General features: G+C 40.1%; 3 protein-coding genes across 10 annotated transcripts in view; all 3 read left to right on the forward strand.

Annotated features, from left to right (window-relative positions):
- Positions 1-1,088: 1,088 nt before the first annotated feature.
- LOC117936420 (homeobox protein MSH-C-like) lies at positions 1,089-3,553 on the forward strand. The gene is made up of 2 exons (XM_034859400.1): positions 1,089-1,622; positions 2,261-3,553. The coding sequence occupies exons 1-2, from the start codon at positions 1,211-1,213 to the stop codon at positions 2,671-2,673; spliced, it is 825 nt and encodes a 274-aa protein (XP_034715291.1). The 5' UTR covers positions 1,089-1,210; the 3' UTR covers positions 2,674-3,553.
- A 1,336-nt stretch (positions 3,554-4,889) lies between these two features.
- LOC117961417 (ATP synthase subunit d, mitochondrial-like) lies at positions 4,890-8,366 on the forward strand. Its single transcript, XM_034900068.1, has 6 exons — positions 4,890-5,137; positions 6,354-6,484; positions 7,137-7,233; positions 7,592-7,663; positions 8,018-8,080; positions 8,183-8,366. The coding sequence occupies exons 1-6, from the start codon at positions 5,090-5,092 to the stop codon at positions 8,312-8,314; spliced, it is 543 nt and encodes a 180-aa protein (XP_034755959.1). The 5' UTR covers positions 4,890-5,089; the 3' UTR covers positions 8,315-8,366.
- Positions 8,367-9,057: 691 nt separating this feature from the next.
- pnpla6 (patatin-like phospholipase domain containing 6) overlaps positions 9,058-24,470 on the forward strand; it is a 31,365-nt gene continuing 15,952 nt past the window's right edge. For 7 of the 8 annotated variants that reach the window (XM_034885199.1, XM_034885217.1, XM_034885229.1 and 4 more), the window contains exons 1-16: positions 9,058-9,165; positions 15,301-15,389; positions 18,592-18,645; positions 18,892-18,979; positions 19,093-19,175; positions 19,352-19,443; positions 19,581-19,721; positions 20,022-20,181; positions 20,609-20,689; positions 21,109-21,237; positions 21,372-21,452; positions 21,646-21,781; positions 22,006-22,080; positions 22,703-22,800; positions 23,360-23,539; positions 24,372-24,449. In XM_034885199.1, coding sequence (XP_034741090.1) covers positions 15,342-15,389; positions 18,592-18,645; positions 18,892-18,979; positions 19,093-19,175; positions 19,352-19,443; positions 19,581-19,721; positions 20,022-20,181; positions 20,609-20,689; positions 21,109-21,237; positions 21,372-21,452; positions 21,646-21,781; positions 22,006-22,080; positions 22,703-22,800; positions 23,360-23,539; positions 24,372-24,449 — 1,524 coding nt within the window. In that variant the 5' untranslated portion in view covers positions 9,058-9,165; positions 15,301-15,341. The remainder of the gene's footprint in view (positions 9,166-15,300; positions 15,390-18,591; positions 18,646-18,891; positions 18,980-19,092; positions 19,176-19,351; positions 19,444-19,580; positions 19,722-20,021; positions 20,182-20,608; positions 20,690-21,108; positions 21,238-21,371; positions 21,453-21,645; positions 21,782-22,005; positions 22,081-22,702; positions 22,801-23,359; positions 23,540-24,371; positions 24,450-24,470) is intronic. The other variant, XM_034885208.1, reaches the window with a different exon arrangement.

Below are 24,470 nucleotides of genomic sequence, written 5' to 3' on the forward strand. Positions count from 1 at the left end.
AGCACAATAATGGCACTTCTGTGTGGTGTTCTTTAAAATAAATTCATATACATTGACCTCGGATGAATTATTCCTTTGACTTAACTCAATGTATGTTCTCACCTATTGCGTCTAGGTCTATGCAGGTGTCGTGATGATTTACATGACGATGATGAGTTTGTAGAACAGCAGTCATCATTTTAATAAAACATATCCAAATGAATTAAACCCCTCCCTCATCAGTTTCAAAATAGACATGAAACAGTTAACTGTCAGCGCCTGCTTCCTCCCAGCTCCATGCAGTGGACTATGAAATATTTGGAGGACAATTGGTTAAGTGGAGTTAACCGTTGCCTTTTCTCCCCGAGGTATCTTCCTTTTTGATCGTGCCGAGCCTGGCGCCTCGCAGAACACAACTTGTCTGGCTTATTAAATAGTATGACCTGGAGAGAAAAAAACGCCTGTTGCTTCTCAGCTGAGGCCATTGTGAAGCGAGAAGAGCTCATGACAGCCCTTAAATTGCTGCAATGCTGTGTGACCAACAGTCATACCTAATCAATTTATATCCTGTTTGCGCACCTTTTCTTCTTTGATTTGATTCTCAGCTGAATTGTTTTACTCGGTTGTTTTATTTTTCATTTGATCACTTCGTGCAGCCTCTTTGTTTATCAAAATGTAATTTATTGTGCAAATTATCATATTTTAATGTTAATTTAAGATATTTCACTGTATTCTTTTTTTCCTTTTCTTCTTCTTTGATAATACGATTTCTTTGATATTGACATGTGACTCTTTAGTTCCTGCTTAGCTTTACAGTAGGAGAATAATTTGACCAATAGGGATGGAGTGCAGGGCTAATGGATGTAAATGGTCAAGAGAATCCTCCCCACTGGTTAATTGCGCTAAAATTGGTCTAAGCTACTTTGTGAGGGTCATCAATAGCCCCGCGCCGCATGGGGTCTGTATGATTAACTTCTTCTTCCTTTCAAAGGCCTCTTGATGTTCCTTTGGAAGGCAGCGGGCCAATCAAACCCGCACTGGCAGACGTCACGAGGCCAACGTGACGAGCTGATTGGTGGGAACAGGGAGAGGGAACAGCCCTTGTTCTTTTATAGACGACCCCGCGTACAGCGCGTAAAAGCTACTGGGCACCACTGACAGCGCGGAGACGCATATTGGACACTGTACACCTCAGCGACTTCATTCATCTGAACGGGCTACACGGAGGTGCATGGCCCCATCCCCTTGTGTCATGATGAATCCTGTGCAGGGGTCGCGGTCCCAAGACGCCAAACTGATTCATCAGAAAGAGGAGACGGATACGGAGGGCGAGGATCTTCAGCCTAAAGACATGACCACTGAGAAAGGATACAAACGCAGCCTCCCGTTTAGCGTCGAGTCCTTGATTTCCAAAAAAACCACCTGTCGGACTTCTTATCCTTCCACAGATTTGGCTGTGGCCCTGCCTAAACCCGTGGCCGGGCAAGGCTTACAGTTCTCTCCAAGGACTCTTTACGCGGAGATCAAAGTTTCCCCGGAGCGCTCGCAGGGAGTTCCCGGTAGTCCCAGCGAGGACAGTCCTCAGTTTTGTGAGAAAGATCAGAGCACTTGGTTTCAGACGTCCTCCTTTTCTACTCCGCCTCGTAAGTCCGTCCCTCTGCTGTTATGAGAGTTTTGCAAACTCAAGGATACTTTTTCACATGTATTCGTCGATAATCAAAGCGTCAAAGAAAATAGTGTTATTAAAGGCCACAGATACACAAATTATAATGTCCTTAATGTGTCGCAGTTATGTTAATATTGTCCCCAGTACTTATAAAGACATTTTGGCTTTTGCTATGTCTAACAAACGCCACATAAGTAATGGTAAAGTGTTGTGCCACTGAACATATTTGGTTTCTTTTAGATTGTTCTTCCTTTTATTGTTATTCTGCACATTTCTTAATATCATAATATCATATCATAATTTGAAATTTACATTCAGACACAAGTGACGTATGCAAGCAAATATTAAAGGTTGATAGCGTGATCAAACCTGACAATATCTGCACAAATGAATGTGATCAGTTTCTGGTAATAATTGTCCAAGAGGTTTAATATGTCTTAAACTATATAGTTAAACGTATTCATTGATATATGCACTAGTTGTAGGCTATGTATGTTATCATGTGTTCGCATTATAGATTAGATGCCCAAATTTTCACCTGCCGCAATGATCGACAATTAAGCTTCCAATGAATCTAACCTCAGCTATTTCTCTTTGTCATTTGTTCTCTTACAGGGAGCTCAAGTCCAACTCCGTGTACTTTAAGGAAGCACAAAAACAACAGGAAACCTCGCACGCCCTTCACTACCTCCCAGCTGCTGGCGCTGGAGCGCAAGTTTCGCCAGAAGCAGTACCTCTCCATCGCCGAGAGAGCCGAGTTCTCCAACTCTCTCAACCTGACGGAGACTCAGGTCAAAATTTGGTTTCAGAACCGGAGAGCCAAAGCCAAGAGACTGCAGGAGGCCGAGCTGGAAAAGTACAAACTGGCCTCCAAGCCCATCCTGCCCGCCTTCGCGCTGCCGCTCCCCCTCGGAGCGCACATGGGCTCTCCAACGTGGGGTCCGTCCAACGCCTTCCCTAGGCCCGGTCTGCCGGTCCCAGGACTGTTCAGCGGACCCGTCACTTATGGGATGTACTATTTGTCTTAGTAGTACTGCGTGTGTACGTGTGATTTTAAGGGAAAATATGTATTATGTCATGGTTGCAATACACTTATGAAAGAGGATGAAGCGTTTTCTACGCCTCGAGTACATTTCTTTTTGTATTTGGAGTTTAGAGAAATTTCCTAAATATAAGTAATTTCAGGACACACTTTGATAAATAATTGTGTGCGTAATGGACTGAGTGAGTTCACCTCGTTCTCCTCATTTTAAGACAAAGAAGTAAGAGGTTCTCTGGATTCACAGGCCTGATTTGGTGAGGCAATATGGCTTCTTTCAAAAGTCGAGATTTTAAACAGCACGTCTTAAATGTCTCATTCCATTTCATCCACCGTGCTCCGCAGTAGTTTGTGAAATGTGTCCAGACATGAAGGCTACTGGAGCAGAGGTTTAAAAGCAACACAAAAGTACTTAAACGGTGTCAGTGCCTTAAGGTCAGTGTATCACTTGAAGTAGCCTATTTCTCCTCATTCAGCATTGACGGTTCCTGGTAAAACTGCAGTTTACCAGAGTTGCTGTTTGAATGTTTGTATTTCCTTACAGCAATTCTTGTCACGATTTCAACATTTTTGTAAACATTGAGCAAAATTATATTTTAGAAAAATACTTGTATTAGATATTTTTTTTACCCCTCACAGCGTTGCCTTTATGGGAGTGATAATAGATGTTCTTTGAGGAATTTTGCTGTAAATGTAAATACAATTTGTAGTGTTCATAAAGCCCTGCCTCCTCGCTTGAAGAAAGTCCAGAAAATGTGGTATTTATTGAATATATTTGTATCTGTACTGTGTACATACCATCACTCTATCTAAATGTTGAGTTACTTGTAAAACTGATTTTAGTAAATAAACCTTATACAAAACCTGTATAGAGTGGCTGACTCCTTTTAAAACGTTTTCACAGTTTTATTTTTTATTTATATCTTATAACTTTGATGAATCAGTGGATTCAGCCTACAGTGCTCCTCCAAGAAATATGACTTTATCAAAAGTAGCACAGACTTAGATAAGATAATTGTTTTTTGTTTATTGTAATTTTTAATTGAAGTATGTAAGCATGCCAAACTTCAACATTGTCGCAAAAAAATCTCAACGCCTGCGCTTGCATGTAATTGTTGTTATTTAATTTGAAAATGGCCCACTAATAATGTCATTTTCCAATGTTGTGTTATTAACTTTAACTTAAATTTAAAATAGCATACAGAGTGTAACACATGGACCTATTAGACCACATCAGTGAATCCCTGTTCTGTTTAAGTAAGATAAGTGTTATATTTTACAGTTTATATTTTAACACAACTTCATGTCTTATTTGGCTTTACTACAACAAAGCATTAAGCCTATAATCTAACAAATCCTTTCATTTCATTGTCATTTCAGGACATGTTCATTGGGCACTTGGGACAAACAGCCTAATAAAAATATTTAACTCTATATGTAAAATTGTGGTATGTGTTGTTACTGCGAATTAGGCCGACATTTACCTGCCTATATTTTATGTACCATGCCCAGTAATCTAAAATATAAGGAAAAAGCACAAATGTTTAACTCGATACAGTTGCGTAAAAATTTAGGCTGTACTGTATTTTTTAAATGGCAAGCTGTTAAACGTGGTGCATTCAGTAGAATTATTGATTATAATAATTTGTTGTTTGGTTCACTTGAACAATGTTTTACAAATTTTACACGGTCACTAATAGCCTAGTATGTTAGTACTTGTAACTAGGCCTTTATTAACCAAAGTTTAACACAGATTATATTAAAAGAAAAAAAAAACATCTCTTCAGACCTTTTCTCTCTCACTCTTTGCCTTATTTCAACAACAAAACATGATCGTCGCCTTTGTAGGCTAAATGAAATACAGGAATACGACTTAGGCTACAGTTTATTGTGGGGCAGCCTTTAAAATGTTCCCCATTGAAGCACTTAGGTAATATAAGCTACAGTAAAACCCATAGATGCAGATGTAGCCTCGGGAAAAGCTGTAGTTGAACGAATGAAGGAGGGAGAAGGCAAGAAGAATTATCAGAGATCCCCCCCAACACGCACACGCACACACACACACACACACACACACACACACACACACACACACACACACGCACACTCACACGCAAACTCACTCACACACACAAACACACACACACACACACACACACACACACACACACACACACACACACACATTCCACTTTGAGATTATGCCCAAATTGAAGGAGCTGCTGTGATTACATTTTACCAGAATTGTAGGACTGTCACGACCGATGTCATGCGACAAATAGCATTGATTCATAGATCGACTGATTGACTGGCTGACTGGTTGGTGGATTGTGACCCGCGGTGGGCAGGCTACTCTGACACTCCAGCAGAGGGCGGTGACGGCCTCGCTGCTGCTTCTGCTGCTCATGAAGAAAAAGAACTTCCGTTTTTCCACTGTCACTTTGTACAGCGAGGTGAGTACATTAGCGGAGCGGTATGCTGAATGAAAGACCATGACATGAAACTATGTTTAAATACTTGCTTGTGTAGCTTATGCATTTGTTGTTATACACGTGATTCAGCAGTGAACTTAACGTTCACTCGCTGTTTTATGAGAAAGCTGGCCTTACTCAGGTACTTGTCTGACCTTGGCTAGCAGGCTAACAGAGCTAGCTACCGTAAGCTAGCTAGCCTTGCAGGAGTCTTGAGTTGAGCAAAATGTCAAGGGCCCGGTGTCATTGATTGGCTCTAGTCAAAAATGTGTTTTCACCATCATATCTTCTCTTATTTTAGCTATTTGTTCAAAATATGCTTTGCCATGTGCACCTGCAGTTGTACCGTACGGTTTATATCGGTAGGCTACTTCATACTGAGGGCATCGATGTCTTAATTTCTACCTGCGTTAAAGCTAGCTGATGTTAACTGTTTACGTTACTTGTCTTTTGCGGTTTAACACAAACGTTAGTGTCATCGTGACACCAACCTATATTCTGTAGTCAGTCAATACAGGTGAACTTGCCACACTAACTTGAGTAACTGCAGTATGGCTTTATGTCGCACTATAACGTTACGTTAAATTGGAGGTGAACAAGCTTTTGTCTGTCTACGCTGCAACTAGGCTTTACTTATTACTCAAGGACATTTTCTTAACCCTGTGTCAGCAGCGTGTACATGTCTTTCCATATATATCACCACAGTATAAATATAAAGCTACACTGTCATTATTACACCTGCTACACACATACATTACACATCACTTTAATACTGTAGAAGCGGGAGCCATTTACAGTTAGTTTTCAGGTCATTAGGTCCAAAAGTATCCTTATACACAGCCCTGCAATACATCCTACCTTCATGCACATTCAAAATGCTTTAGTTGAAAATGATTTAGAGAGGTGTTCATTCAACCTTGTGGTCTTCTTTGGTGCTGTATTTGTGCTTTTTGGTATTACATTAATAGGTGTTTCTAATGTTTAATCTACCCTTACTGATACAAATCAGGTAACATATTAGTATAATGCAATACAATTCATCAGCAACTACAGCATCCAAAATCATCCAACTTTTTTTAATATCATTTTTAAACACAGATTTGAAAGTTCAGTTTTGACCTTGGTAACGGTAGGATGATGACAAATATTTTTTTTTGTGGTTTGTTTGGACTGAACAAGATGTCCTTCTACCTTTCAGACAGGCAGAATGGCAGGTCGTCGTGTAGCCCTGAAGGCCGTTGACTGGCTGGCATTTGCGGAGCGGGTTCCACCCAACCAGAGGGGCATGTTCAACGCACTGAAAACTCGGAGTGATGCCATCTCAGCCAAGTTAGTTTTACACCATCAAGATGTAGAAAGTCATGCTAAGTCAGTCAAAGTTGTCTTTGGTCTCTGATAAGCAAAACATAAATCAAAGGAAAGTGTCCAATGAGTCTGCTGGGATGTTATCCTTCATGCAATGAGAGTGGCACATACCAGGGCTACACAGCTCAAGTGTGCACCTGGCTGAAAAGCTTTGCAATGTGAATTGTGATCATAAGGATGATAAGCTGTAAATACATAAAACACCAATTGCACCCTAGCATCTGTTTATTTACAGTGTGCAGTTCCTTGTGTGGATTAGATGCATATTGTCCGAATTCAGTATTTTAATTCTTTGCAGTTTGCTTGAAAACTTGTACAAAATATTTTGGTCAACCTCAAGTGCTCAACATACACTTGGATCAGGTTCACTCTGCCTATACCCATTATGAGAGGTTTGAGGAGACAAAATCAAAGCTGCAGACAATACCTGTTGAATCAATGATTTTTTTCTTTGCTTTTTTTCTTGTAACGTATCGGGTCCTCATGATCAGTAATTTCTATTGAGTTATTAATTGCTCTCCCTGAATAACTATCATCTTCCTACAGTGTTTTCCTCGCTGATTCTATATATATTAAGTTGCTCCCCTTTAGACACCCATCTTCTTTCTTTTACCAGACTAACCTCTCTGCCAGAGACTCCTGCAGCCATTGACTGGAGTTTCTTCAGAAGCACAGTGGCTAAAGCCGGGATGGTTGATGAGTTTGAGAAGAAGGTAAGATTAGCTGATTATGTATGGGGTCATGACAACTTTTCTTGTAGTTGTTGATGGCACCTTTCCAGACACCTTCCAGGATCCAAGTAAATAGTGAATTAAGGGAGCAAAATATCTTTTGAGTGGTCCGTAGAGGCCAAATAATCAAACTTACGAATCTTAGCTTGTCACTTTCAGACAATTTTTTATTTAAACAGCTTTGAGGGTGACAGTGCTGGTGAATAATAGGCAAACTACAGCTTAAATTCCCAATCAGTCAAGCTGATGGTTGTGCAGCTAAGTCATAATTCCCTTTAGTGTGTTTAGCATTTGTTGGTTTGTGTCACAATACTGAATGATAAATGTTCCTCCTACACAGTTCAAAGCCCTTCAGGTCCCGGAGCCCGTGGACACGCAGACAAGCGCCATCAGTTTACAGGAGGCTGAATCTGTAAGTTATTACACCAGTTATAGACACCAGATCTATGTGTTGCCTGAATTTCTGCTTTACTGTACTGTTGTAAAATGAGTTGATTTGAATTAGAAAACTGATAACTAAATTCAAATTGGCATTTATATGTAAATATTTTTGTAGCTACTAAGAGTTTTAATAGGCACAAATAATTTAGCAATAGTTTAACAGTTATGAATTTCCTCCAACACTAAACCAGACATTCTAAATTTAAGCAAATAAAGGCAAACTGGAATTAATTTAAATTAATAGTTTAATAGTAACAGCGCAATGTTTGGCTGATTATCATTTGGATTGTCTTACGTAATTGGTTTTTATCTTATTCTCTAACAGAATAAAAGTGCATCTGCCTACATTGAGGGATCTAAGGCCCGCATCGCTCAGTATGAGCAAGAGGTGAGACAGTAGTCGCAATTGTTACTGAAACTCCTCATGGACTTCTTCAGAAAACTTATATCTATAAAGTTGTGGTTTTTTCTGCCTCTCTTTCTCTCTCAGCTGGATAAGTTTAAGAACATGATCCCCTTCGACCAGATGACCATCGAGGACCTCAACGACACCTTCCCAGAGACCAAATTGGACAAGGTCAAACACCCCTACTGGCCCCACAAACCCATTGCGGAACTGTAATCCTATTACTGGACACTCTCCTCACAATAAAGTTTATGTATTTTAAATCAAACTGTTTGATTTCATTATTTGGTACACTGTCTTTTCACATGTTTGTCTGAGTTGTTTTTTAAAAAGAACTAAATTCAGGAATAGCAGTTTGATATTGTAGGTAGAGCCCAAAAGGGGGTGGTGACGTGTTTATTTTTTCTTGAAAGGTAAGCTTGTCTGCAACAAAGCTAAAGCTATATACTAACATTTAAAGATGCACTGTAATATTATCGTTGATCTACTGTTGTGGGATTTAGATCTGTTACCACTGCATCATGAAAGATGTGTTACCAAAGCAAATGTGTTTCTGTAACCATTAAATCAATCAGTGACGTCAGACATTTCCTGATTCAATTAGCAGCAGTTTTAGGGCGTAGAGGTCTGGTACATAAAAGAATTGACGTAATCAATGTATTCATTGTAATCAGTGATATAACATTTTGAAAATACGGTATGTTAAATAAATTCAGAATGTCAAAGTCCCACGTTGAAATCCGATTGTAACGCTCTAAAGTCCATCTGCATTTATAGGTTAATGTTATACGTCAATCAGCCCGTTCTTATCCCATCACCAGAGTGATAGCTTTGCCCATAGACATAATACTCTGCCTATCACTAGTTGTGTACCTCGATAACTATTGGTCACCGGCTACTTATTTGCATATATGTGGGTGGGATGTAGACTTCGCCCCAGCTCTACATTTTTATTGGTTCATCTTGACAAAGTTCCGGTACAGCAGGAGGGGCTTCCTCAGATGATTTCCGTTGTAGCCTATGTTTTTTGACAGTCAGTGACGATTGACGGGAGTCCATCAGCTCAGGTAAATGTCTTTAATACTAGTTTAATGACATGGTTATAGTATGATAAGTTTTAGCTCACGGTCGTGTGATTCACTGAGACTTTTCCCTTAGCGTTGGTTAGTAGCTCGTAGTGAAAACAAGGGGCAATGTGTGTCACTAACGGTAACGTTAAACCTCAGTCTGATTGCTCCTGCGGAGGTCAACAACTAAACAAAAACACATCGTAGGCTATTTTAGTTTGGTGTTGTTTTACTTGTACATCCGCCATGATGACCACTGTAAACCGCAATCAGTAGCATCGAGTGCTAGCTAACAGTCATTCAGTGACAACGTTAGCCACTGGGATGGGACAACGTTCGTCGGCCAGGTGCCCTATGCCCTGAATAGTGGATGGATGTCTGATTTGAGCAATAACACCACCCGTATAGCTGTGTTTCACCACGTGGAAATAATTAATTTTACACTCGTCCGAATATAAACTATAAGGCCCAACTATGTCTGTCATCCATAATACTCTATAGAGTCGTTCGTCTCAACGGATATACATTGCTGGGATAGAGCCTGACATATCCATATCTCTGCCCTCTGGCTATCTCCAAAGCCCGTCTAGGAAAGCCTGTTCACTCCATTAAGCCCCGTTGAACCGAACTTGGTTGCAGTTCCACCAGAGTTCCACTGGGGGTGATCGCAGGACAGTGCAAAAATGATTGGGACTCTATGAAGCTAGATGGCTAAATTTGTCTCTTTTGCCTGATTGCTTGTAGAGAAATCTCAGATTTCATTGTAGATTTTGCAAGTTCAACATGGATTATTGTTTGAAAGTTGAATGAACGAGTACTTATGACCATTGGATTTCTTACAGGTTAAGTCGTTGTTGCTCATAACACTCTAGCATTCTGCTAATGAATGCTGATTGGTCAATGAAGGAATGATTACGACCAGAGATCCTGTTTGATGGCATCCAAAGCAGAACCAGAATGTCTGAGTGAATATTTTTGGGGTGGTCTTTAAAATATTAGCAAACCTTTTACTAGCACATGCATTGACAGGGAAAGCCTAACCTGTCCGCTGTGTTGTCAATGCCTCGGGAAAGAAAAAAGGAAGTGAATCAGAACTTGCCGTAAAGCAGCATCTTGGTCCGTACGATGTGGATTGCGTCATTGAGATTTTAAAAGGCTTTTTAGAACAAAAAAACACTTTCAGAAAATCTACCACCCAGCAGGGTGTATTGTCTTAGCCTCCCCTTTCGAATGCGACATTCAAATTACTAGACAAAAAATTACATCCTGAGAAAAGTAGATTTTGAGGGGTTTAGCTCCATATAGTCCCATTCATTCTGCACTCGGCAGTGAGCGCCCCGAGTAGAACAATGGTGGAACTGCAACCAGTTCAGAAGCCGGAAGTATCGAGAAAATGGAACTTGAACACTAGAAGCATGAAACACGTTTCAGCCTTTAAAGCCGCCTACTCTTAAACTGGCTAAAACTGCTCCACACTGCCTGTGCCTTTGTTTTTCTATGGGGAGAGCGTTGGAGACAACTCGGAGGAACCCAGAATTGGTCAGCACCAACAAGGTCAACGTTGAAATTATTTGAACTTTGAGTGCAGCACCCATCAGCAATTTCGAGCGGTGCGCCATCCCAAGGGTAGCGCTTCCTCAGAGTTGTCTCCACCTCTCTACCCATAGGAAAACAATGGAACAGCTAGTGCAAAGCGTTTTTACCATGGATCATGTGTAGGCAGCTTTAAACCAAACACGTTTTTTGCTGGGCTTGTTGCTGGGTTCAGCGCGCATCAGTTCAACTTGGTCGCTGGTTACTGTCTGGTCGTTCATACTGATTGCTGTCAGAGCATCGGTCAAAGTGGCTCAAAGAACTCACTTCTCTTCTGTAGCCAATCATTGCTACACAATGCAAGTCAGTCCACACTGTGCTGACTGCAAGAACCATTTGAGCGTGCCTTCCGCATGTTTATATGGACAACAATATATTTAAATCAGGAGACTTTGTTGCAGATATGCAAATATTAGACTCCATAGTTAAAAATATTTTAAAGGGATTGAGAAGCCAGGCATATTCCCCCTGATGGAGCCTAGACACTGGTGATGGTGGAGAGGGAACCCGGAGACCGAACGAAGGACCCGTCCGCCAGAAAGGACCTCAGGTTGCAGAGGTTGACAAAGCACGGAGGTCGAAGAGTTGGCGGTTGCACATTTGTACATTTTCCTGAAAAGACAGCTGATAGCAAGAAGAGAAGACGTTTAAAGCAGGATGTCATTCTGTGATTGGATCATGAATTTCATGGCCAATTCTGGTTGGTTTAATAAAAATTGAACGCCTTTTAACAGCTGAATAGTTTTAGGGAGAAATGGTTGTGATTGAAGTTTATTTAGAAGTTTTCCTGAAGGAATTTGAGCTGAACTTCATTTGTTGGGGCAAAAAATGCAACATGTATCGGGCACCATTTTCCGCTTTACCACTAGTGGTATACCATCAGCCACTTTTTGATTTCTGTGCTAGTGCACCTATAGTATTTGACTGACTTTATAGTAATCTGTTAAGCTGTTCCCCACCTACTCAATGTGTTACTAAACTATCCTGCCAAGTAGTTCACGAGAAGTCAGTAAGGCAACACCTCTTTGGGTGCAAGTTATGCAGAGTTATGCTTGTTGGCTGGAGGGAAATATGAGCTGACGTCCACTTCTGAGTTCACGTTGGTTATTACTTTGCTGCCATTTATATTTGGGCTTTTGTTTGATTTTTTTCCCTTATTTATTAAGACATGATTCTATGAAGTTTTAGTGTGAAGTAAAATTAAACAGTTTGGCTAGACTTCCAGTGTCAAAGGTGACAGAAAGTGAAGGTCTAAAAAAACTAGTTGGTGTAAGTTTGTGTTGACAGTAGCACATTCAACCAAATACATGTTTCTCTTTAGTTGTCTTCTTCCACTGTTAAATCCTTAAATATGGATATGTGCAGAGTCACAGCATATGTAATGTTTTTTACCATCTATCTGTGAGTTCAAACATATCATCCTACAGGCGCGTTATGGTGAATCTCAGGGCCTAGAGGGTGTTTTGTGTTAGGTGAAAACAGACGTGATTGTGTTAGTAGTCGGCCCAGGTCTGCCCCTCGAAGTAGAGTCAACACTAGCTTCATTGTTCATAGAGAACAATGGGAATATGCCTACATGAGGGGAGGCACTGCTTGGAGGCTAGATGTTGGCTACTGCCTCATCTATAGATAATAGCAGCCCTGTGCTTTTCTTACAGTGTTGAGACAAAGAGAGACAATCTGAAGCAACATGTAATGTGTAGCAACAACTTATGGGTAGCTTTCTGGAATTACAAAAGTTCTGTTACAGGGGTTACTGCTGCACAAGAGACAAAGTAAGACATGTTTTTCAGCAGTGATGACAACATCTCAAAACTGGCAACATTTTGGAAAAGTCAATTTTCAGAATAGAAAAGGAATTGCAAATTATGGGTGGCTACCTGCCAAAGAACAATACAGGAAAATTCCAATTGCAGCCCACATTTGCTGACATTTGGTTGGTATTGATTTCCACTCTTAAAGATTGACAGACATGTAAGGCCTAGTTAATAAGGTGGTGGTGTCAAACACACTCTCCCACAAATGTTTAATTTTTCAATTTAATCATGTATGAAAAAATAAAAATTGTGGGCATGAGAGCAATTTAAAGAGAAGGGACTAAGATGATTTTTTTTAAGGCTCTGTGCTCTAACAATGACATCACCCACTGTAAGTCACGCAATAAACACCCATTATCAATGCAGAACAATCCTGAAATAAGCACAAAACTTAGAGAGTGATTTTCACAATACTAGATTTTGAAGAAGAATAGGATTTGAAGGATTTGTAGCCTCCACTCATTGACTTTAGTAGTTAAACAAATTTAAAAAAGCTTAATAATATAAAAAGTATAAATAGCAGAACAAATGTTATAGAAGTCCCATCTTGTGCTTGTAGAACTGAACATTTTGATATTTGAATGATTTTTGAACGTATGCAGAAGTTAAAGGTGACAAAAGAAAGTGGGAGAATCGGATAACAACACTCTGAATGCTGCTGAATCAGCATTCACACAATTAGCTTTGTAGCAACTCATTTGGCAATGACTTGAATGTAATGGACGTTCATATCAAAACGTTATGCACTAAAGCTTTAAGTCACATGCTGTAATTTTTATAGACACATCTTTTAATGTTATAAAGGTGCTGAACACAGAATAGTCAATGATATAGCTGGGTTTCCATTTGAGATATCAGGGCCTTGAAACAGTGTCTCCTTGCTGCAGCATTCTCTTCTGTGGTTTGTTGTGACTCGTAGGGTTACATCATGTAACTCGACACTGCATCCTCAACCTTTCACTGATTGAGTTTCATCCATGCAGCAGTTCAGCAACCCTCTCCCAGCCACTGATCTTATAGATTAAGCAGAAAAAAATGCCAGAGGAAAGATGCATCTAATGCCAGCTTGTGTTGTTTCTTGGTTGAAGGCTAAATAAACCGGCTGAACTGAGCTTTGACACTAGACAACAACAGCTATTTAGAAGTCATAGCGCTACAACGTATTTTTTAACAATTTAACATATATTTCATGGAGCCACTCATTTTTTTCATTTATTTGCATTAAAATGGACTGACACAGATTCATCAATTATCAAAATAGTAGATTTACTTGAGACACTTGCGTGTTAATAGGCTTCTTCATGCTAGTGCTGTCGCCTACTTTGTATGCCCTCAGTACACACATAGTGTGTTGTTAGCCAGCTTGTTTTCTCTCCAGCCTTACTTTCTGCTGGAGTTGTAAGAGTAGGAGTGGGAAATCGGTGGACCTCGGCGAGCGAACATAGCATAGCTTTTTATTTGTCCATAGACAATGAATGAAGCCTGTTGTCCTAGCTACAGCAGATACGCCTGTGTCAGCTGAATCAAGTCTGTACTGGCAGATGTGGGCAGAGAGGTGGTATGTAGCTGGCCTGAATGAACTTGAATTTTTCAGTGCATTAAATTGCAGTGATTTGAGGATTCCCAAGAAATGTGCACTGTTATGTGACCCTAAAACGGAGCAAGATGGGTAGTTAAAATATTACATGATATAGAGGCATCCGCTCGTAGGGGCAGTTGGTACCTACACAGTGTTTACATTAGGTAAGTCTATATCTACCACATTCCACTTCTGGGATTGCTCTGGTTCCAAAAGAAATTCTGCCATATGTCCATCTTTTTTTGGCCGGATGTCCGTTACCATCATCTTTCTTTGTGTAAGCATTCTAAACTCTGGTGGATTTATGAAGACTATGTCTTGCTGCTCCTCAGATCTCTGCAGGGTAAATCCAGACAGCTAGCTAGACTATCTGTCCAATTTGAGTTTTCTGCTGCACGACTATGACTTCTTTTGAACTTACATTTTCCACCAAAACAGTTTCCTTCCCGAGGCTATTTTGCAGCGGCACCGAGGCTCAGTTTGGCACTTTGCCCCGCCCAAGATGATTGTGATTGTTTTTTTTTTAAATGCCAGTAAACGTGTGTGTGTGTGTGTGTGTGTGTGTGTGTGTGTGTGTGTGTGTGTGTGTGTGTGTGTGTGTGTGTGTGTGTGTGTGTGTGTGTGTGTGTGTGTGTGTGTGTGTGTGTGTGTGTGTGTGTGTGTCTCTTCACTGGTTTGCAGTAGCTTAGAGCGATTCAGTGTTTATTTGTGTGCATGCATGTTAGAGGTGTTGAAATTAATCAAATAATCAATGCATCGAATCATGGACATGGACAATGCTGCATCATTAATCGGCAGGGCCATAATCGATTATTTATGTTTACAATTTAATATATAACACCCTTTCTGTTAACACATTCTGTTATGTTTTACACATTAATTAAGTGCCATGTGCTTAGTGCTGTAGTTATAAGCATCCAATTTATTTACTATAAGAGCACTGCGGAATGTTTTGTTTTTGAAGTTTGAAAAGCTAGGAATTTAGGATCCTTCATGCTTTAATAGAAAAATGTATTTGACGCATCTTGATGCATTGTGATGAGTTTTGGAAAGAAGTTTGTGTATGAGTGAACACAGGCATGTTTTCCCCTTTGATTTTTACCGCAGACATTAAAGCCTACTTAGCATGTCTGTTTTTGTTTCTAGTAGCCATTGATGGACCACCCCTATGAAGAAACAGGGTCACAATGGGACAGAGTACCTCGGAACAAGAGGTCCAAGGAGACAACCCTGAGGTAGGTTTGCTTACTGGATTTAGTTATACAATCATTAAACACATAAAATCAACATATAGGCTTAACCATGAAAATGTACTGTGTACCATTAGACGTTGGTAAGGCGGCTGACAGAAATAGGTGTTACAGAAATGGTAAAATTTCATCCTTTAAAATTGATAGAGAAAGGCCTGCCTTAGACACAAAGAAACTGTGAATAATAATAAATAAGTGATCTGTGGACAGCCATAGTGGTCTTACACAAAAAGGAGCATAGTAGCCAACAAGCACAAAACTCTGCACAAGAATCTTATATTAGCTAATGAGAAAATGCAATTAGGCTATGTTCACACTTGGCGTCTTTCGACAAGAAAAGTTGACTAGGGCGCTTTTGTAGTGAAAAATTAGGGAAATACCTAAATAAATATAATATCTTAAAGGCATATTAGAATTATTTTTTATATTAGCCCATGATTTCCTGTTGTGTGAGCACATATGACAATGTCTTTATATGAATAGCATCATGTAAGATAATTCTGTTTGTTTTGATATACAGACTTTTTTGTTGCACTCCATCTTATCAATTTATTGGGGCCATCATCACCTTTAGACTGTACATTTGCACACACGTGTACTTTCCACACTTTGACTTTTTATTTCCAAACTCCATTGCGCATACTTGAAGCCTCCGCCTAAAGTATATTTCTGTGTGCGCATCCTGCCTATGCACTCAACTATCTGTCAACCCCACTGTCGAAATCCCCAGAGTCCAGCTTAGGCCTTTTACTGACCACTAACCTAAGTTCTACACACAATAACCGCTGATAAAAGACATGTCGTCTCATTGGCCTTCAGCCAGAACCCTAAAACAAATTACTCTCGCTCTTACAATACTGTAACTGATGGCTAGTAGGTAACCAAACTTAACAAACTTAATCAAACACTTGCTAATCTTGGTCACAGGATCTGCACTCCCTGCAGAACAGTCTTGTTTTGATGTGTAAAGAAGTGCTCAGTTTGATGTTTGATTTTCTTTATTGATAAAGTCTCCTTAATCAAGCCAAAAGGAAAAGCTGCTTTGATTACTATGAGAACTTCCTCTCTGTTTAGCTGCTTGTTTTTGAAAGGCAATACACATGACAGAAATAAGCCATTTCCTAGTTGTTCTAGAGCTTTGCTCTATTCTTTTCTTGTTTTTTTTTATGTTTAGTTGCTTTTTGTCTCCATCTGCCTTGCCCAAAGTCCAGCTCCATCAATTTTCAATATATCTTGGTGGCGCATATATAGCCCATAGACCTTGTATATAGAGAAGCTCCACACCCTCTCGGAAGCAGGAGACCATATTAATTCCAACTAGTGTTAATTTGGTCACCTATTTTTAATTTAGTCTTAGTCTTGTGCCAAATGCCCTTGTTAGTTTAAGTCATTCACATATGTTTTTTTGTTAGTTGACTAAAAGTCTCCTCATTTCAGTCTAGTTTTAGTCAAAAGAGAACTCAGGTATCTAAGTCAAGTTTTAGTCAGAACAATTAGGTCTTTTTTAAAATAAATTAGTTCTGAGATTATTTCTGATACCATTTCAGTTAAATAGTGTTTCACACATCTCAAATATCGGTTAAATGTCAACAAAAAATACACTTATTGAATGATTTTGTTCAATGCATTTTGTCAAACGCTGTTAAATTGTTTTATATCATGCCTCTTCTGTCATGTAAATACGGTCGTACACAGACACATGTTAGATAAAAGCCAGGGCTCCTGGGCTCTACAGCACGTTGTTTTGTAGCCAGCAGTTGTATACATTTCTTCAGCCGCTCTGCCAGCTGTTTAAGAGCAGCTTCTCCAGCACTCCTTTCCTTGCCCGGGGTACGTCGCTATGCGCTGTAGATGCCCCTGCAGCAGGCTGAACCAGGCTTTCTCCCTCCCCTACCTGGATCACATTGCTACCTGGATGTGTGACGGCAAGATGAAAAAAAGGGGACACGCCGAATCTCTAGATCAGCCGCAGCCGAGCTGCGCCTGATTGACCCGGATTTACAGGGGGAAAAAATAATGGGAACTGAGCAATTGGCCTGTTTGGAACAGGCATACGCTTCAAACGGGCACTGCACTAGGTCTCATGATGAAAAAGTAGGGACGATTGTAGGTGAAAATGAAGAGAGATTTTATCTTAATAATGCATGTTAATTAAGTCTTAGTCAGCGTTTTTGGACATTGGTGCAGTCTCGTCATCGTCTCGTCTTTGTCATGGAAAAAAAGTTGTTGATGAACATATTTAGTCTTGTCTTGTCTGACGAAATGAACTCTAATACCGACTAAATGTGACTGAAATGAACACAGCCATACCACACAAGGGTGAAACTTAGTTACAGCTAGATCACACTACATGTTTTTATGCCTATTCAAAGCCAGACTGAACCCATACCACTGGAGAAGTTGAGAATTAAGGGAGCTCTGGGCCTGATATTCAGGACAGGGTATCCTCTAGAGTGATATACAGACGTTGGCTGGACTGAAAAAAAGGATCTCTCCTTTTTTCAGTCTCGGTCTCAGTCTGCCCTGGTAATATGAGAGAGGGAGAGTTTTTTTCTAATTTAGAGAGTTTCTCCAATTTAGTGTTATCTGCATTCTTTAAGTCTATTCTAGCAAAACAAACAAAGTCATCTTGGCCACAGTACCTGTGCACTCCCTGCAGTTACAGGTTTGTTAAGATACATTTATGAAAAATAAACCCACTCACCTGGGCTGCAGTGTACCACCCAGCCCTGCTTTGCCCTTTTACAGTGCACCAGCCTGTGAACCCACCGACTTCACATCTGGAATTCTCAGTCTCGACATAGAGAGCAGAGCATGGAAGCTGTGAGTGGTGCTCACTGTTTGTAACAGAGTAAAAATCAGTAGTAAATGTTTGGGATACATTGTTGAAACACACATGTAAGTGCGGAGAAGGTCAGAAAAGGTGTTACATGGTCATTACCTCCTCTTCTTTCCCAGGCACTGACTGTCGGACATTCCTGCCTCCAGTGCAAATCCCTTATTCCCACATTCCATTACACTTCAATGAAATTGAAACCTTCAGACCCACACAGTCTTTCAGTCTCAATACACAATGAAAGGTTGCAGCCATTGGGTCTGCTCCTAAGCAACTAACATGCTGCCTGTACTAGATTTAGATGTTTGTTTTTTTTATTCATAATTTCTCTGTATTTCTCTGTTACATTAGGACGGGTTTAATAACATCAAGACATTTGTGGAGGAGGAACTACAGACAAGCATGGTGAGTGCAGAAAATTGTACTTTCGTATATGTTTCACCAAGGGATGGGAGATTCAGAAAACAACATTCAGCTCGATAATATTTAAAGAGCACAAACATGTGGATGAAACACTAAAGTGATAGTTTTAATGCATTAAAACATCCAGGCCAAAATAATTTTAGTGCTGCAGCCATGACTTAATGTCATTATGCAGGCTTTGACCTTTCACACATCAACTCTCTTTCTCTTTTCTTCTTTTCTCTTCAGATGGTGGGCGTGGTGATTGGTGCGGGCATAGCCATAGTCCTCATCGCCATCCTCATCTTCTTCATCTTGCGGAGGATGAAGCGTCAAAGTTAGTAATTGCTTAGAACCCTGTCTCACTAAGAACACGCATGATCAAGAGTCAAGAAAAATGCAAACTTGTATGTATTTGTACGCTAATTTGTAATTTATCATATTTCACAGACATCGAAGCTCAGGAGGCACCCAAATACAGATTTCGCAAGAGGGACAAAGTCATGTTCTATGGGCGAAAGATCATGCGCAAAGTGAGTGTGTGGCTGGCAGAAAATGATAATACTTCAACAGCTAGTAGGCAAATGAGTGTTTCAGTTATCAAGGGCTTGTTTTGACCTAGAGTGAGTCACATGTCATTACTATAGTTTTTTAGTCTACTTTAACGTAGTAATGGAATACTTTTTCAATGTTCAATGTTTTTCAACAGGTCTCACAGTCTACCTCTTCTCTGGTGGGTACATCCTCCTCCTCTCGGCCACGCCTAAAGAAGAAGCAGAAGATGCTCAACATTGCCAAAAAGTACATCAGAAGGCTCTCTCTTAACAACATTAAAAAAATGTATTATATTACTGTTATCACTGGATAACTGTCAGGGGTTCACAACTTTCCCATCCCTTCATCTCATCCCACTGTCTTCCTGTCTCTCTGCTGGGAAGGATCCTGCGCTTTAAGAAGGAGGTGCCCATCCTGCAGGCCAAGGAGCCCCCTCCCTCAGTGCTCGAGGCTGACCTCACCGAATTTGATGTTGCCAACTCCCACCTACCCTCTGAGGTGCTCTACATGCTCAAAAATGTCCGGTAGGTTTGTCTTCTCTTCATGTCTAAGTATTTGTGTTATTACGTCCCTATCTAAAACGCAGTCTTCTAAAGGCCCAAACATAGCTGTACACTACAGAGTTGATTTGCATGCTGCGGTTGCCTAGCAAACTGGGCTCATACAGCTCAGTTAATAGCATTCTACACAACTTAACACAGATTTTCTTTAAAGCCCAGCATGTTTCAATATTCAAACCTTACAGATTAGTGTTCACATCTGTACACACCTGCTTGCGCGTGTGTGTGGAAACCTCCTAACTTCTCTGTTGTCTTTCACTGCAGTGTGCTGGGTCACTTTGAGAAGCCCCTCTTCCTGGAGCTGTGTAAACACATGGTGTTTGTGCAGTTCCAACAAGGGGAGTACGTCTTCCGGCCGGGCCTGCCTGACAGCAGCATCTACGTGGTTCAGGATGGAAAACTAGAATTGTGCCTTACTGGAATTGTACGCAAGCTTGTGTGTTCATGCATGCCGATTTATCCTGATTACCTGTGTATTTCATGTATGTCATAGGTGTTTATGTGTATGTGATTGATCGTGTTGTTGTTATTATTATGATTATTATTATTTTTATTATTATTATTAAACTTATTGCACATAGGAGCAAATCTTGTAAGGGCTTAACCATGTGAGTTCTCAGTTTGACAACACAGTAGCCTCTACTAACATTTGACTCACATAGGGAGACATGGCTGTTAGCAAAAGTTGCTCTTTTAATAAGAATAGGAATTCTACAGTCAGTTTTAATGGCATTTACCAAGTCTTGGCGGTTGGGATGTTTGTTCTGATATAGATTTCCGCTAAGGCTTAGAGAAAGTAAGAAAAACGTAAGAACACAAGTTGCCTGATGGTTCTTCTTCCTGTCTACCAGGATGGCAAAGAAAGTGTTGTGAAGGAGGTTTACCCAGGAGACAGTGTCCACAGCCTCCTCAGCATCCTGGATGTCATCACGGTATGTCACACCCACTTCTTGTTACACCCACTAATCTGCACAGACAAGTGTGCTTTACACCTGTACATACACATTATTCACACTTTCTGAAATGACATGCAGTCCTGACTATCAGTGTTTTGGCCACCCCACCAAATTGCTTCCTCCTTACATCATTCACATTCAGCTGACTCACCCAGCCTTCTTCCCCATCACACCTGTGACTCATACGTTGATCTGTAGTTGTAATTTTGGCAGTGTAATCCTGTAATAAACTGGATGGAATGAGTATGATGTCAATGCCCATCTTAAATGAAGAGGGTTAAAATGATAACCACAAAGAAAGATTTTTTTTTAAATAGATTAAAAACATCATTACTACAAGAACTGTTGATAAAAAGAACATTTTCTGAAGTATTCGGTGGGATGTTTGTGTCCAGGGCCACCAGAAGCCTTACAGAACTGTGTCGGCACGGGCTGCAGAGGTTTCCACTGTTCTCCGTTTACCTGTAGAGGCTTTCCTCTCTATATTTGAGAAGTACCCCGAAAGCCTGGTTCGGGTAGTACAGGTGTGTGTTTTTTTGTTTTGTGTGTATAATTCTGTTGATTCTTTTTTCCCTCTAGTGTTGGTTTCAACATTGGTTTAGGTAAAATGATCTGTCCGTTTGCATATATGGAAAATAACTCACTGCCTTCCGTTCAGATTATCATGGTTCGTCTCCAAAGAGTGACAGTCTTAGCCCTGCACAACTACCTGGGGCTCACCAATGAACTCTTCAGCCATGTGAGTTTATCGCGCACACTCACACACACACGCAGCGCAAACAGCACACAGTACAGTACAGCAGACAGTCCCACGCTATCATCTGTTGATGATGTGGTTTGGCATTTATCAGGAATTCTGCTGCATCATTAGCTCAACACACATGCTATTTTTATTATGATTTGAGTTGCTAAATGGCACCCTTGTCCTAAAGGAGATGCAGCCCTCACGTCTGCCACCTCCGTCTCCCCACCCAAGCCGCACCAGTCCCACCCGGCATGGCAAACGTTTTGGCAGCCTGACCGTTACAGAGGAGCATCGGGAAGCCGCCATTAAGGGTGAAGCTACAGGTAAGGAGAAAACCCTAGAAGGATTGTAATAGGGTGATAAAATGTTGGTTTTAAATTAATTAACTAACCTAAGAGATAACCAATCTAAGAGATTGAGAAAATTGTAATTAAATATTTATCGGTTTCCATTAATGCTTAAATATATTTCTTAACTCTCCATTTTCCTCCAATTTTGTGTTTGATTTTCTAATAAATGCTTTGTTTGTGGTTTCCTATTTGTACAGGAGGAGAACAAGGGAAGGATGGAGCAACAGTGCCAACTCTTAGCAGGGCTATCTCCATGCCTGCGGACATTGCTGGTGAGGGACTTCTCTCCTGTTCAGAGAGATAAGGTTTTCTTGAGGTTCTTTTCTTTACCAATAAACAAGATATGTTTAAACTGTAGAATATGCTATTTTGGGAAAGTACTACTAGATGCCTAAGGAAAGGGACCAGAGTTGGAAGATTTGTTGTGATGGGACCACAGTGCCACAGGTCCTGAGTTAGATGTATCTGTCTTGCTGTGCTCTGCTGTGCCCTGTAACGCCCTGCTATGCCATGAACTACTACAACTACTATTTATAGTCACTGTCCCATTATTTTTTTATTATGACTGTTATTGCCACTATTCATTACACCCCCCACCCAGCACCATCAGACACCTCCTACCAAGAGCCTGTGTCTGTCCGAGGTTTCTTCCTAAAAGGGAGTTTTTTTCTTGCCACTTTCGCACTAAATGCTTGCTCTTGGGGGAATTACTACAATGGTTGGGTCTTTGTAAATTATAGAATGTGGTCTAGACCTACTCTATCTGTAAAGTGTCTTGAGATAACTCTTGTTAATAATTGATACTATGATAAAAATTGAATTGAATTTAAATTTAACCTAACAAAACCAGAATGTTGATTAAAGACTGAATATACATTTCTTTTGTGCGTGCAGGGATGCAGAAAAGTCTTAGATCGGACTTTGACATGGCTTACGAAAGGGGACGGATCTCTGTCTCTGCAGAGGATGGAAACACTCCTACGTTTACTAAGGTCAGTGCAATGCAGACTCTCTACAGAAACAAATGAAAAAAGGTTGACTAATTTTGACTCCCGACATACGATTTGGTAATTGCACCGGCAGCTACAGTTGTGGTTCAGAACAACTAAAAGTCCGCTACAGGGCATTGATAACAACATCAACAACAACGTAATCAAGGATATTATATTGAATAAAGTGCCCTAAATATTTAAAAGTGTTTCACTGAGGCTAATAAAAAGTTTTTCTTTCTTAATAAAAACCAAGATGTCTTACTAAAAATGCTTTCGGCTGTGTGATATTAAAATATCTGTAATTTTCCAAAACTAAAAATATATCAGCTTTGAACATGTAAATGGAACTTGTTCAGTACATCAGAAACACAGCTGCGTGCATATGATATTATCTGACACTTTATCAAATTGTAAACTAAAGTCTTGGTTAATCATCTCATCATGATAATTATTTAATTCAGATTTTTTTAGGAGCAGAAATAATATTTGTAAGTCCTAGGTTAGATTGAGACTCATCAAACCTTTGTGTGTGTGTGTGCCTGCGTACTTGCCATTACAGTCTGTATGTCAAGACCAGCGGGAGCGGAGGGTGACAGTAGATGAGGTTCCCTCAGGGATTTATCTGTATCCGGAGGAAGAGTCGGGAGGGGACAATATCTCCACACCTGTGTCCAGTCGATCCAATGCTGCTTTGTTTGAGGAAGCTCAAAAAGAGATCCTCAAACTCATGAAGATTGAGGTTTGTTTAAGTGTGTCTTTATGTTATGTAGTGGTATCACACTGCACTAAAGTTGAATACCACAGACTCTATTTAAAGAGAAACACATTAAAGCATGACTTTTCATGCTATTTTACACAACCTGAAGTTTATACATATTTAGCATTGTAATCATACCCATAAAGACTGTAAATGAAAGCAAATCATCAACAAGCATGACTCTAGACACTTTCCAAAATCAACACATTCATCAAAACCTGTAAGATAAGAATTAAAATACCAATTGACTGCAAGGTAATTTAAAGCATAAAGTACCATGCTACTAGATGTTTTCTATGATATGTATATAAGTGATGTCATCAGATGTGTTTATATCATCACATTATTACTTATTTTTTTCTAGATGATTTTTTTGGGGCATTTTAGGGCCTTTATTCAATAGGGCAGCTGAAGATATGAAGGGGAGAGAAAGAGTGGTATTCTTGGCAGGCTGCAGTGTCAAATGACAAACTAGTCATTGAACTGGATACCAGTAACTGTAACCTAATGAATGGCTCAACACTTCAATGCTATTTCCATGCAGATTGAATTCTAAAGCTGTTTTGAGCACAAGACTTAATCTGGTAGGAAGTTTTATACAAGCGTTTGAGGAAATATGTGGTTAACCCCCTCTGTGTGTCTCTGAGTAAGTATTTCTACACTCAATATTTCAAAACATCCTGATGGGGTAATATCAACAAAATAGTAGAGTGAACACAATTTGTCCATAGTGTTCCTACACTTTGACTCTTTTATTGCAGCTTGACCTGAGTGCTTGACTTTGTTTTTCTTTTGTTTTTCTTTTTAAATCCAGGACCCATCCTTGTTAAATGGGAAAGTGACTCTGCACCATGCAAAAGCTGGAGCTGTCTTAGCAAGACAGGGTGATCAGGTACGTAACACAAGACATACT

The sequence above is a fragment of the Etheostoma cragini genome, chromosome 2 (genome assembly GCF_013103735.1).
Source record: "Etheostoma cragini isolate CJK2018 chromosome 2, CSU_Ecrag_1.0, whole genome shotgun sequence".
NCBI classification, from domain to species: Eukaryota; Metazoa; Chordata; class Actinopteri; order Perciformes; family Percidae; genus Etheostoma; species Etheostoma cragini.